The following is a 14,173-nucleotide window of genomic DNA, read 5'->3' as shown; positions in this document are numbered from 1 at the left end:
AACAACCAGGAAGCTATAAAATCCCACCATACAAAGCCAAACCGAGGGGCGCTAAGACGGTGATTTTTGGCTATTGTAAGCGCACTTATTTAAACTAGTAACAGTGTACTAAAATTGAATAAATTTTGGATTTCGTTACTAATTTAATGTATATTACGAATATGCATTTACCTCAATACCCTTAAAGAACCCAATTTGACCTTTTGTCCTTTAGACCTATTTTCTATCCCAACTTCTGTCCATTTGGCTTTTTGTCCCTTCGACCTTTTGTCCTTCTAAGTTCAAATATACCTTTTTTCCATTCGACCTTTTGTCCATTCGACCTTTTGTCCATTCGACCTTTTGTCCATTCGACCTTTTGTCCATTCGATCTTTTGTCCATTCGACCATTTGTCCATTCGACCTTTTGTCCCTCTAAATTCAATTCAAACTTTTGCCTTTCGACCTTTTTGCCTTTCGAACCTTTCGTCATAATGAAGTAATGAAATTGGGTTGTTAGCGGAATGCTTTAATAAAACAGCAAAAAAGGTTATCTTCCATTTAATTCCACTTAATTAATTTAGTACCAAAATTAATTAAGTGGAATTAAATGGAAGATAACCTTTTTTGCTGTTTTATTCTTTCGTCATAGATTCCAGTCTGTTATATTTAAAGCAAGTCCACTGAACTCTGGACAGCCTAGAAGACCTATGGGGAGATTCTACTCGACTTTTGTGCCATTCCATCAAATCTTCAAGGTTAGTGTGCAGGACCTCTTAAGCAAAGTCAAAGTCAAAGTGTTTTCAAAAACATCTTCAGATCTAGCCTTCAAAGCTTTGCAGGATCATTATGTGAAGTCCAACTCGTCCATTAGTCCTTCAGAGTAAATCAATTTATAATCAAAGAGTCTGCAGAGTAATTCCAACGTATCTCGAAGGCCAGCACGAATAAATCAGGGATGGGAACCGGTTCAGGTCAGCCTAGAAGAGTCTAGAGCAAGGTTAGTGAGCCACCATTTCATGTCCAGTGGACTTTGGGCTGCTGCTGAGAAGGCGCTAACTTTGAGGGTCGGTCTGTCATGTCTAAAATGGACTCTGGGCAAAAGTCCAGAAAACCTTATCTTCATAATCTTCGTGGTTATTGTTGAGGACCTATTAATCAAGGTCAGAGATTCTCCAGGTTAACTCAGCTAATCCGGTAACGGTCAACGACAAGTCCAGAGTTAGCACCTCTAGTCCCAGGAACCTTCACTGGGTTGACCCGTGTATTAGGCCCAAACTATTCGAGGTCGTCTAGTGAAATTCAAGATAGTAATATTCAAGGTGAGTCAAAACAAAACAAAACCCTTCGCGAATGGGACCATGAATCGCTCAGGGTAAATCCAGAGGGTATACCATTTTTGCTTTAAGACTCTACAGGACAATTTCAAAGTATTTTCAAGGCAAGCACGAGGGACTCCAATTCGAGGCCAAGCCTTCTGAACAGCCTTCAGTCTACAACAAGGCTAACGAACCTCCAACTCCATTGAATCGGCAATGCCAGTCCAGGAGACTTCCACAGTCAGTCTGCTATGTCTAATGCAAGTACAATTCACTCTCGTGGATGCTTTTTGGGATGATTACAGATGATGTTTTGTGCAAGTCCATAGAACATTCGAGATAGTAGTCTAGACTCCAGAGGTCCTCAAGCAAAGTCAGAAGTTCGCCAAGGTAAGCAGACTTTGGGGGCTAGTACAGCAGCGCTTTAGAACAAGTTCAGAGTCCCGTATTTCAAGCCCAAAGTGCTCCGAGCATCAGAGGTCATCAAGCCTGAGTCCATAAAAGCTGCAGGATGAGTCTACCGAACCTTCAAGTCAAGTTCAAAAGACTCAGGGAAATCCAGTATAAGTGCAAAAGGTCTCCATAGCAATTCAAAAGTACCTCGTAGGCAAGCACGAAGAACTCACAGTCGAGAACATGTCCAGATATCCTTAAGGATAGAGGACTTTCAATATGAGTGACAACATTGCGAACTAGTCCATAGCGTTCTAGCGTAAGTCTTGTGATCTTCTTGGGATAATTCAGATGTCCAGCAGAAAATTAATCCAGTTTAGGTTCAGAAGGCCTGCAGAGGTATGGTCAATGGATATCGGTCAGAACAGTCTGGATTCATGAGCAAGAGTAAAGAATTTCGAGCGTGACCTCTGTTATTTATGCCATGCTTCGAGAACCATGATGACCTTCAGGGTCAATCTCGAGAATGCTCTTAGATAATAGGGAAGAATTCAGATGACTTTTAGGGCGAGTCTAGACAGGCTCTTGAATAAACTCAGATGATCTTCACGGTTAGTGTAGAGTCAAGTTCTCACATCCTCCAGACTAAGTTCTTAGCTTGAGAGCAATTCTATGTATGTTTCAGGGCAGAGGGTGCAACGAATAAATTTCCACTCGATTTTTTTCTATGGTGTTGATGGAATGGATAGAAACTATTGGCCATTTTTAAAGAATCTCAAATGCAAACCAATTCTAATGACCTCCGTAACTTAATTCTGGGTGATTCTTAACAACTTTTCTTTTTGGCGAATTCAGAGATCCCTTGGATCAAGGATCTTCTACAGCAAGTCCAGTTAATCTTCTCCATAATTGGTTCATTGACATTCAATTCAAGTCTAGGCGACTTCCTGAGATAATCCAAACGGTTCCAGCGTAAGACTGGAAAAGCTCTTATTCGAAGGCAGCGAAACTCCAGGGCAAGGGAAAATGATATCCAGTTTCAGTCCAAAAGGCTCCGTCCAGGAAATGAAAAACTTCCGAGAACCATCAGAAAAGTCTACAGCGTAGGCAAATGCCAGAATGTCTTAAGGGTGAGTCCAGGTGTATTTTGAACCAAGTCGAATGAACCACCAACATGAGTCTAGAAGCTTTTCAGACCCTTTGGTAGATCCAGAAAAGCTAGTTCAATGGGGGAAATCCTCGGGGATAAAAGCAGAGTGTCTTAAGGAACCAGTCCAGGGATTTGAAGACATCTGGGAAAATCATAGACGACCATACGTGCAAGTTCCTTAGAGCATCATAAATAGTCCAAAAGTGATCACTGTTGCAGGTCAAGTCCAAAAGACTCCAAGATCCTTCAAGGTGAATTCAGAAGCTATTAAACATATGTCCTTTGAAAATTTGGAAGACCTCTTTGACAAGGTTTTAAAGTTATGCCTGTGAATGTTTTTCAGGATTTCATTGCAAACTATGTAAACTTCGGAAGACCTAAAGGTCAATTCCATACGACCCAGGGAAAGCTCAAACCAATTGTAAAGCTCGGAGAGCCTTCTAGGTCCGGACTAGTCCAAAGAACCCCGCATCAAGTACGGATGTTCTCCAGTAAAAGTTCAGCTTGAACCAGGGTTGTATACAGGACTACTTCAGAGATGACAAACACAGAGAAATCTTGCCCGGAAGAAGGTCTAGGGAAAGTTCTGAGAGTCTTCTGGACGATTCCAGACGATCGCAGGGCAAGATCAAATAAATTGTAAGGGACTCCATGGGAAAGCAATCAGAGAACCTCCAAGGTTTGGACTGGTCAAGTCCAAAGGACCCCAGATCAAGCACGAATATTCTCCTGCAAAAGTTCAGAGTGTTCAAATCCAGAATGTATCCAGAACGAGTTCGGAGATCCTTCATGACAAACGCTGAGACATCTTGCCCGGAAGAATGTCTAGGGAAAGTTTTGAGAGTCTTCTCGAAGATTCCAGAGGATCGCAGGAAACAATCCAAGAGTGGTTCAGAGAGTCAGCATTTTCAAAGGGTTCCAGGAAGAGTCTTGGACAAATCCAGAGGACCTCCCGGACATGTACAATTCCAGTTTATTTTCAGAGGGTATTTCGAGTGATTCCTATACTCCTAAGAACTCATGGCTCGGAACAAGTTCAGAGACCCATCAGGGCAGTGATGAATCTACCGACAATTTCACGTGTGACATGAGAGGTCCAGAGACCGGAGCTCATTTCAAAAGATCTCCAAACCTCCCGGGAGAGTTAAGAGGAAGTTTAAAATTATTGGAAATGTTAACAAAAATCTATAATATTTTTTTCCTTGGATTCCTGAGAAAATTTCCAGGTGGAAATGTTTTTTTTTCTCATCGTGAAATAAAATAAGACCCCCTACAAAGTCGAGAGTAGAATTTTTGTGGTTTTTTTGAGTCTAACTTTATGTCATAATGACTTACAAAAAATTTTCTTGCACTTGAATTTTATTTAAACGAAAATCTATAAAACGAACCTTATTTTGATTTTTATATCTGCTCCCAATATTTATAGAAAAATCAAAACGTAATTATCTTTTTTGGAGTGGCAAACTTCCCCTTAAAGGATATCTTGGAGTCTACAGAAAAAGTTCAATATTCACTGATCTTTCAGGACCACCAACTGTCAAGGGTATGTCTAATAAGTCTCCAGTTCATATCCAGAGAGCATCAAGGCATTATCAGATGGTCTCCAGGGTACCATAAGACCTCCAGGATTTGATAAACTTTCAAACCGAATTCCGATCCTTTTGGAAAAATTTAGAGGATCTTCAAAAATTGAATTCTGGAATTGAACTTGTGCCAATAATAAGCAAAATAGTATATTCAGAAGGTCGTGAGGGTACCAGAAGACCTCCAAGACTTGGGAAACTATCAAACAAAATTCTGTTATCCTTTTGGGAAAATTTGGATGATCTCCGAAAATTTAATTCTGGATTATTGGAGCAATAATAAGCTAAATCTAGGTAGAGCAGGAATTAGGGCCTTACAGCTTTTGTAAACAATTACTTTTCTTGATGATTTCTAGAAATTTAAGGCTCGCCCACGCAAATCATTATCCTCATCGGGTGGGGAAAGACTTCCCCTATCCGATGGTTAGGTTGGTCTGCGTGGACGTGCCTTGAATTCCTAGAAATCATCGATAGACGTCATTGTTTACAAAAGCTGTTACGACCTAATTCCTGCTCTATCTAGAAATAGTGTATTCAGTTGGTCTTCAGGGTACCAGAAGACCTCCAGAACTCGATGAACTTTCAAACCGAATTCCGACAATTTCTTGGGAAAATTGAGAGGATCTCCAAACATTGAATTCAGCACAGTTGGTCTCCAAGGTACCAAAAGACCTCCTGGACTCGGTGAACTTCTGAGCCAGACTGTTCTTGGACAAATCCAAAGGATCTCCAGGGTAAGACTAGTCTGGTTAAAGGAGGCAGGCCCAGCGTAGTGTTAACATCCATGCCTCTCACGTTGTAGGTCACGAGTTCAAGTTCCATCCCCAGGCTAGTTATGAATGACCTAAAATGTGTAATGGACTACAATGAAAAAATATTCTGGCCAATTCCAAAGAATTCTGGAGCAAATGGAATGATCTTCCAAAAAAGGGTTTATGAGGGTACCCAGTTCAAGACAAATTCCAATGGCTACTGAGGAAACATGTAGAGGGACTTCTGAGCAAGACTCTTCTTAGACAAATCCAAAGGATTTCCAAGGTAAGACTAGGCTGGTCGAAGGGACAGGCCCTGCGTAGTGGTTAGCATCCAAGCCTTTCACGCTGTAGGTCACGAGTTCAAATCTCATCCCCAGACAAGTCACGGATTTCGTTAAATGTGTTGATGATTACAATAAAAAAAGTCAGGTCAATTCCAAAGAATTCTGGAGCACATTCAAAGATCTTTCAGGAATGGGAAACTAGTTCAAGACCAAATGGGCTTTCTGGTCAATTGAGAGATCTTCCAAAGAGCAATTTAAATGCTCCAGCCCAGTTCCGAGTGTGGGAGTAGTTCTAAAGGAAAATCCAGAGATCCTCCAAGACATTCTCAGAGAGTCTGCACAGTAAGAGCATGGGCCTTCAGCTAGTCTAAAAATCTCCAGGTTCAAAATACTCCGGGAGCAAGTCCAGAGATGCTCGTCAACAAGCTCCGAAATAGGGTATCATCCGATAATTTCGTTAATATAAAGTAAGCTATGCCAATTGACTGTTTCCTTCTAATTCTGGAGGTCACGGACTCTATTACTGATCGCATTGCCGAAAACTGGACCCCAAAGAAAAATAGGATAAATTTCGTAGATCATTTCTGTAATATCATTGAAACCTTAAGCCTTAGTATGTAGTCTTAGTCCAGATGCCTTCTTCAGTTAATCCAAGAGATCTTCAGGGCAGCTCCAAAGGAATCTTTGAATCCAGTGGACTGTGGAAGTTGTTTAAAAGAATCCATTGAGCTCTTGGCCGGAGAAAATTCCAGATGTAGCAGATGATATTTCGTTTTGTAAATTACCAAAAACGCAACCATAACAAATTACTCAGGCGACAGAAGATTCATATCCCAACTAAACCGTCTATTCCCAGTGAATTTGTATAATTTTGAACGTATTTAGAAGAGGTTTTTCAAGATACCAACATCTTCAATGAGCGATCATGGCTAAAATCAACAGAATGGGTTTGCCTTCCGAAGGCAGAACCCAGCAATAGTATTAGGAGCTAACAAAAGGCACACATTGTCTATAATCATAATAATTGATTGATAAATAAAGTTTATCTTACACGACTACTTTCTTACATCGTTTCTGATCCTCTAATTAATCACCTTGAAAGTTACGTAACCTATTATATATATATATACTTTCTTCCACTGTTCCTAACGCTTACAATGGACTGCACAGAAGCTCAATCCACGAGGAAATCCACATCCGGTTGCGCTTCTTACCACGTACATAAATTACTCTTTTGACTGCCTAGTATTAGTTCCGGAAATTTTGGGCGAAGAAAACAAAATACTCACTAAATCGCTAAATCGATAACATTTTTCTAGTCCTAAATTGAAAATCGATCGTTCATTTATTCGGCTTGGGTCCAACCGTTCTCCCGTTTGCTGGCCCGCTTCAACCGAAGCAGCAAAAAGTCGGCTCCGATCGAAGAAGGTTCCGCCTCTTTCACTCTCTACCTCCCATCATGATCATCATCATCACCATCATCGACGGCGACGAAGATCGCAGCACTGGTGCTCTACCGCCCCTGGAGTACTAGCTGAAATGGTTGCATTGTTCACGGTGCCATCGGGCGGCGGTCGTCGTCGTTGGTCAATCGAATAAATGAACAAACGTAACTAGAGATTAAACATGTGCCGAAGCTTCTGCAACAATCACCGCTTGTAGAGGGAGTCCCTCCCGCGGCCCATGCCACCGACCGCCGACGACGGCCGGAAGAATCCGAGGGTGTCCAGGGTGCGGCGCGTCCGCTGAACCAGTTCGTCCTTGTACTTCCAGATCGTGGTGTCGCGCTGTTGGTTCTCCTTGAACTCTTCGCAGCTCTTCTTGAGCGTCCGGACGCAATCGGCCCGGTAGTGCTGCAGCTGGGCGTCGTCCGTGCTGATCGGGAAGGAATGGCACGCTCCTCCCAGACATGCGATCGGGAAGTGGTTGTGCAAGGTTAGTACCCGTTCCGGGTTGTGGAAACACTTGACGTACTGGTTCGGCTTGGTGTAGTTCTTTGCCCGCTGGACGTGCTGCAGCATGTGCATGTACTTCGGGACGTCCTTGTTCCAGTCGTGCTCGTGCTGATCCTGATCGAAGAAGTACACATTCCGAACGTTGTAGCTCGGGTAGGTGTCGTTTTTGAGCTTCATGCCCTTCTCGACGACCCGCTCCATGAGGTCGTGCCAAGTGCGATGTTCGTCTAGCTTCGGCATGATCACCTCGTCAATGTCCAGCAGGGCAATGAACTCGTACTTGTACATATTCTTGTACAGGCAGTCGTTGTAGGGGATCAGCTCATTCTGTCTCTTGTGGGTGGTTTTCTTCGATAGGAACAAATGCTGGAAGCCGGGGACGTTTGGTTGACCTCCAGGCAGGGTCAGTGGAGTCACGTGAACTCGATCCTGCTCTTCGTAGTACCGAAGCACTTTAGAAATGTTGGGGTGAACCTGCAGCTCGTAGAAGAAGATCTTATCTGCACCTAGGATTCCCAGGAGTTCGATCCACTCCACTAACCGTACTGAAAGGTCATCGTACAGGAAGTCCAGACCCTTCACGCATACCGCGAATCCCTTCTTCTTATCGTCCAGAGGACGATTGTACAACACCCTCAGATTGTTCGTTGCCGTATCGCACTGCTTCTCCACGAGCGATACGGACGCCGGCACCAGTCCTCGGAACGGCTTCGGAATTTGGCAAGCTATCAGGTAAGGCTGGTAGATGCCTTGCTTGTAGTTGCCCCACTTGTTAAACCATATGTACTTGTACTCGAACGTTTTCACGATGAACGGTTCCTTCTGACCATCGAACCACAGCTGACAGAAGGTCTTGACTTTGGGTTCGATCCGATCGATCATGCCCAGGATTCGAACGGCCGGTCCGATGCGGCTACGCTTTCGGATGTCGTAGTACGCTCCAAAAAGCTGGAACGTTCCATTCGAGCTGCGCAGCGTCTGCCAGTAGATGTTGTTGAACTCCAGCTCGAAGATCGACGGGTATTTGGCACAGGCGGCCTTCTTCTGCACGGCATTCTTGTGCTTGCTCCAGTAGGCAATCGGAAGCGATGGGATGCGGGATTCGACGTCCCGTACCAGCTGCTCGTCGTCGATAACTGCAAAGAAGGAAATGAGTCAGAGTTAGATAAGTGAAATGTTCTGCAGCTTACATTAATTATGGCAATCGAATCAACGGTAGAACAGTTTGTTCTCGGGGCAACAAAAGACATCCGGGCAAATGTAATCAAACATTCCCTCTGGAATTAGATTCACCTTTTGGGCAACCAATGACTAGATTGGTTTCTGTCTTGTCCTGCCTGCATAGTTGATGCAAAGTAAGCTCAGGCAGGCAAAGACCAGCTTTTCTGTGGGAAATTTCACTACCCCTTCCCTTGCACCGGCTGGTGGTTGGAAAAATTTCAAAGCATGGTGCAATAGTTCCTACTGAGGGGAGCTTCCGGGCTTAGAAGGATGGTGAAATTAAATAAACCACTTTTATTTGGGTTGCAGTGAAAGTAATGTGGTTTCTTCGGTGGTCAGGGTGGATGCGAATATTTATTTCATGCTGATAACAAACTGTCCGCAAACAACCTAGATTGAGATGTTTTAGACCCCCTTCCTGCGTAGACACTCGCCAACCACCTTCCCCCCTGAACTGTCTACGTGGTACTTGGACAACCCCCGACTAAGGTCAAAATCTTGATCTTGAATTCACAAGCGAAAATTTTCAAGATCCTGTGTAGCGTTTTTATTTTCCGGCCATTTTTGACTACCTACGAATCGGGAAACTGCTGATGGGAAATATGTTAAAATATGTTCATGATTAATATAATTTTTGAAATACACATTCATTTAAAAATTAGCACTTATTCCGACTTTCCATGAAAGTTTCTTAGAATATCTTCTTAAAATTTATTTAAAAAAAAAAACCTTCTGGAAATTTCTTCCAAAAAATCTTCTGGAAATTTCTTCCAAAAAAATCTTCTGGAAGTTTCTTTCAACTTGCTCAGGAAGGTTTTTCAATCTTTCCTCGGAAGTATCTTCCAAGTTTCTCTAGAAGCCTTATTGGTTTCCTCTGGAAATGTAAATTGTATCCTATTTTACACGGAAAACTCTTCTGACCTCTCTTGGAACTTTCACCCGACTTTCCAAAAGTCTTTGTGACATTCTTTGGAAATATCTTCTGACTTCTTGGAAGTTCTTTCATTGTTTTCTAATCTAATCTAATCTAATCTAATCTAATACAAACGCAGCCAGTACGAGAAAACATCCTGGAAAATGATTAAGTTAGATGAGGTCTAATAATTTTTCTTGTCTAATTGATGTTTACAGCATATCTGAGATATGATATAAACATCAATACGGCCAGGCCTACTGCGTTGTATTTGCCGCATAGATGATTCTTGGAAATGAATGGGAACATTGCTTGAATCTACAGGGGTGGAAGGATGCGTGGACATACCTTATCAAACGCTCCGAGCTACTATGTGTAGTTGTGTGTAATGTGTTAATATTTGTACAATATTGAAGAATCATAAAATAATGCAATGGAAGTTTCGTTGGATGCATCCGCTCCTCCGATCGGGAGGTTGCAGAAAAATCCAAACAGCCGGTTTGCCATCGGCCTGGCATGTCCAAAAGCCAGATTGCGAGCAATCCCGTGACAGGCGAGCTCTAGCGAATGATTAATCACCCCTTCAAAGAAATATGCCACCAGGAAAATCATCTTCCACGATTGGCCCTTCATTATGAACAACATTGCAAACTGCGTTAGCACCATGGCACCAGCCACAAACTTGAACCGCAGATCATAACCGAAAAACTTCCTTCGACTGGCGTGCGGTTCTTCGGTGTAACACCACTCGAAATCCGTCCTGGACAAGTGCTGGCCCATTGCGGTCACCTCTTGATTGCTTGGGAAATTGAAAAAAAAAATCCGAATTTCACAGCACTGCTTCACGTAGAACTGCAGTATCGATGATACCGGCCTGGAATTATTCTTAGCTCGGCCATAAAAGTGTGCACTCGCGAACTTCTCTAGAAAAAACGCGACGAAAAAAAAAATAGTGTAAAAGCAGGGCACACTTCGATCTTTCTGCGAAGTTCTTTCATTGTTTTCCGGACATTTTCTTCCGACTTCTGCTGGAAATATCTTCCTATTTCATCTGGGAATTATTGCTCGCCTTGTCCCAGAAATTTCAACCGGCTTCCACTGGAAGATACTTCCGGATTCTCCAGAAAGGTTCATCTGATGTTCCCGGAGGTTTCTTCTGACTTCATATGAAAGTTTCTTCCAACTTTTCTAGGACTTTTCGGAAGCTCTATGGACGTGTCGGATATTCTACGATCATTTCGGAAATTCTACATACTTCTCAGAAGTTTAACGGACTTTGGTAGCTTTCCGGACTTCTCCAACAGCTCCGAAACTCCCCGTTAGCTCCAGGAACAACTCGAAACATCTGACAAGTTTGACTAGCCCTAACTATTGTTCACAGCGCTTCTGAAAGATTCATAGATCGTCCGATATGTTCTTCCGACACACTCATGGATTTAAAGACAAGCACACGGAACCTCCAAACAGTTCAAAAGAAGTTCTACCTAATCAACTAATTTCGGGTTTTCTTTTACTAATTTCAAGTTCATGCAACTCTCAATGTTTCAGAGGTTTTTTCCAACTAGTTCAAGGAACTTCCCTGATGATTTTGATGGTAAAAAGATTGAAAATAGAGTCGTCTACTTTTTTAAAAAGCGAAAAGAGTTGTTACACGTCTTTTTGAAAGTGGTACAAGATCTGTAATTTAGATTTCAGACCGTCCAGTGTAAGATCCGGAACATCCGTAAAAGTAGTAAATCCACGATCCTGATCCTAGAGCTCCGCGTTTTTTTTTTATAAACATTATGATAGAAAGAATTTGGGGCTGTGACGTAAACATGAACCTGGATGTCCATAGGACCGTCCTCCGGAAGATCCGAAACATCCATAAAAGTGGTCAATCCATGAAACTGATCCTAGAGCTCCGCGGTTTTAAACTGAGATGATAGAATGAATTTGGGGTCGTGACATACACATGAACCTTGATGTCCATGAGACCGTCCTCCGGAAGATCCGGAGGATAAAAATGGAAAATTCACGAATCTGATCCTAGAGCTCCGTGGTTTTCTTAAAAACATTCGGAACTGTGATATTAGAATGAATTTGGGGTTGTGACATAAACATGAACCCAGATTGCCATCGGACCGTCCTCCGAAAGGTGGATCGACCAAGTAGAAGGCGACCTGCGAACCCTTCGCAGACTACGAGGCTGACGAAGTGTGCCCATGGTTCGAGTAGAGTGGAGACGACTTCTTCGGACAGCGGAGGACAACAAGGCCTTAGCCCGATTGCAAGCAAGCAAGCCATAAAATTGATCCAAGAACGAAAAAACCGTGGAACTGTGATATTAGAATGAATTTGGGCTATCACGTGATTTGGGCTATCACGCTTACATACCGACATTCAATGCAACAGCAACCAACCCAGAACGCACTGCCTTTAGTACCATGGAAGCCCCTAGTCCTCCCGACACAGTCGCGCTCGCTGCTTGCACCTGCCAGGCAAGTACGTTTTTGGCGTTAGTGTCCCATTGTCTGATACTTCCTCGGATTTCAGAGAATCGTCGCATGGCAACACCATCGAAATCGACAACAAGTACCGAGATTCTGTTGTACCGACCATCATTCTTTCTTATCATGATCAGCTCAAACCAGAACGCACTGCTTGCCACCTCAAGGAAGCCCTCGATCCATTCAACACAGTCGCGCCTTCTGGTTCCTGCCATCGTAGTCGTTCTGGCCCTGTAGTTGATGATGGTGACGGGGTCTTCCAAGCACCTAATTCAGGCAAGTATATTAGTTTAACAAACTCTTCTCCGCCTGATTTCTCTCCGAGTTGCAGCAATACGTCATACTTCGATGGCTTCAAATCCCACATCACCGATGGGACATACAGCACTGCACCGGATCCTGCTCGCCACGTTTTGGAACATCCCAGACCAGAACGCGCTGCCTGCTGCCTGATTCCTGTCATCGTAGTCGTTCTGGCCCTGTGGTTGAGAATGGTGAAGGGGTCTTCCAACCTTCTACATCAGGCAAGTATGCGTTTGTTGAAAACAGTTCTTCTCCTGATCCGTCTCTGTGTTCCAGAGTACCACCATACTCGTTTAAGGTGATCGATCATTCAGGGCTGGTAGTGGGTACGTGATGTAATAGTAGTGACTTTAGTGACTAAAATTACGAAAAAAGTGACCAAATAGTGACCTTTAAACAATTAAAAAGTGACCAATAGTGACATTTATTGATCAAAAAGATAATGTTCCGTTATTCCGGAATTTTCATGCTTTTTAAAAATAAAACAAATCTAGATGGAGCTGGAATTAGGGCCTAACAGCTTTTATAAACAATGACTTCTCTTGATGATTTCTAGAAATTCAAGGCTCGCCCACGCAAATCAACATTCTCATAGGGTAGGAAAAGACTTCCCCTATCCGATGGTTAGGTTGATCTGCGTGGACGTGCCTTTAATTCCTAGAAATCATTGTTAGAAGTCATTGTTTACAAAAGCTGTTACGCCCTAATTCCAGCTCTATCTAGAAATGATTTAAGGATCACATAAATTTGTAAAAAAAAAGTATGAATTGAGCAAGCGAGAGCTCGGTCCAATTCTAGCCTCCATTTCCTCACTTTGCAGATCACGAATTTGTTTTATTAGATCGCCAAATTGAGGCACAAAGAAAAATTTTCAAAGTACCGATTTTAAGCAAAGTACCGATTTTTACAATTTTAGTACCGCAATTTTTGATGATCTAGGATATATATGAAGCAATGCATTTAACAACATGAAGAACTGCAGTCTAGAATTAAATGTATTTAGATCTAAGTTAGCCATGAGTATATTAATAAAAGGTCCTTCTCTTCTTTGTAGCCGCTATAACGAACCGGTCGTCTTTTTACTTTGCTCCATTCCTCCCAAGATTAGAATCTTCTGTAATACCTCAAACATAGAAAAAGAATCATAACTCTGGGATCTAGACAACTTTTCTAGATCGCAGTTTAAGAAAAAAAAATCTCATTATTATGGCCCAGATGGAATGATCACGGCAAGGGGTAGGTTATTCCGCACACCAATTTTGGGTCATCTTTTTTGTCAGTGTGCCGCAAGTATGCTGATTGTGCCGGTCATAGAGCAAGCTGTGATCCGGTATTTCTGACACCTTGAATGTTTTGGTTTGAAATCGCAAGGATAACACGGATTGAGGATGACGCGGGAAGTGGCGAATGTGCGAAATTTCGGTGTTTTGTGATCCATAGGGTAATAAAAGTCCTGTGTTTTATAATAAAAGTCCAGTGTTTTATAATGCCCTCAAAGGCAGACCAGAAACCTAGCCTTTCGGCTGGAAAGAGTTGGAACCGGTGGGGAGTATTGTTGGAGACCGACTATAGAGGGTAATTAATAGACTTCTTTAGTTTGTTTTGTGTGAGTTGCAGCATTATTTGAATTAAGGGTATTAATGAGGTCTGATTAACTGCCTCTTCCTCTTGAGTCCACTCTAGAACCTACATTTCGTATTTAGATCTATAAGTGAACTGCTGGTCTGAGTTCCTCTGGTATATTCAATTAGAAGATGTTCCTGAACATACAGTCAAATAGCACGTAATGTTCTGAACAACTTCAATGACAGTTGTCCAGCAGTGCTCCC

At 42.6% G+C, this 14,173-nt stretch overlaps 1 protein-coding gene across 1 annotated transcript in view; it reads right to left on the bottom strand.

Annotated features, from left to right (window-relative positions):
- Positions 1-610: 610 nt before the first annotated feature.
- LOC135706706 (uncharacterized) overlaps positions 611-14,173 on the bottom strand; it is a 73,475-nt gene continuing 59,912 nt past the window's right edge. Inside the window, exon 2 of the mRNA XM_065228355.1 lies at positions 611-8,554. Coding sequence (XP_065084427.1) covers positions 7,113-8,554 — 1,442 coding nt within the window. The 3' untranslated portion in view covers positions 611-7,112. The remainder of the gene's footprint in view (positions 8,555-14,173) is intronic.

Source organism: Ochlerotatus camptorhynchus, unplaced genomic scaffold, assembly GCF_037179485.1.
Source record: "Ochlerotatus camptorhynchus isolate MF236.1 unplaced genomic scaffold, CSIRO-AGI_Acam_v1.1 ptg000289l, whole genome shotgun sequence".
In the NCBI taxonomy this organism is placed as follows: Eukaryota; Metazoa; Arthropoda; class Insecta; order Diptera; family Culicidae; genus Ochlerotatus; species Ochlerotatus camptorhynchus.
Note: the sequence above shows the minus strand (reverse complement) of the source record. Positions and strands in the feature narration are given on the sequence as shown.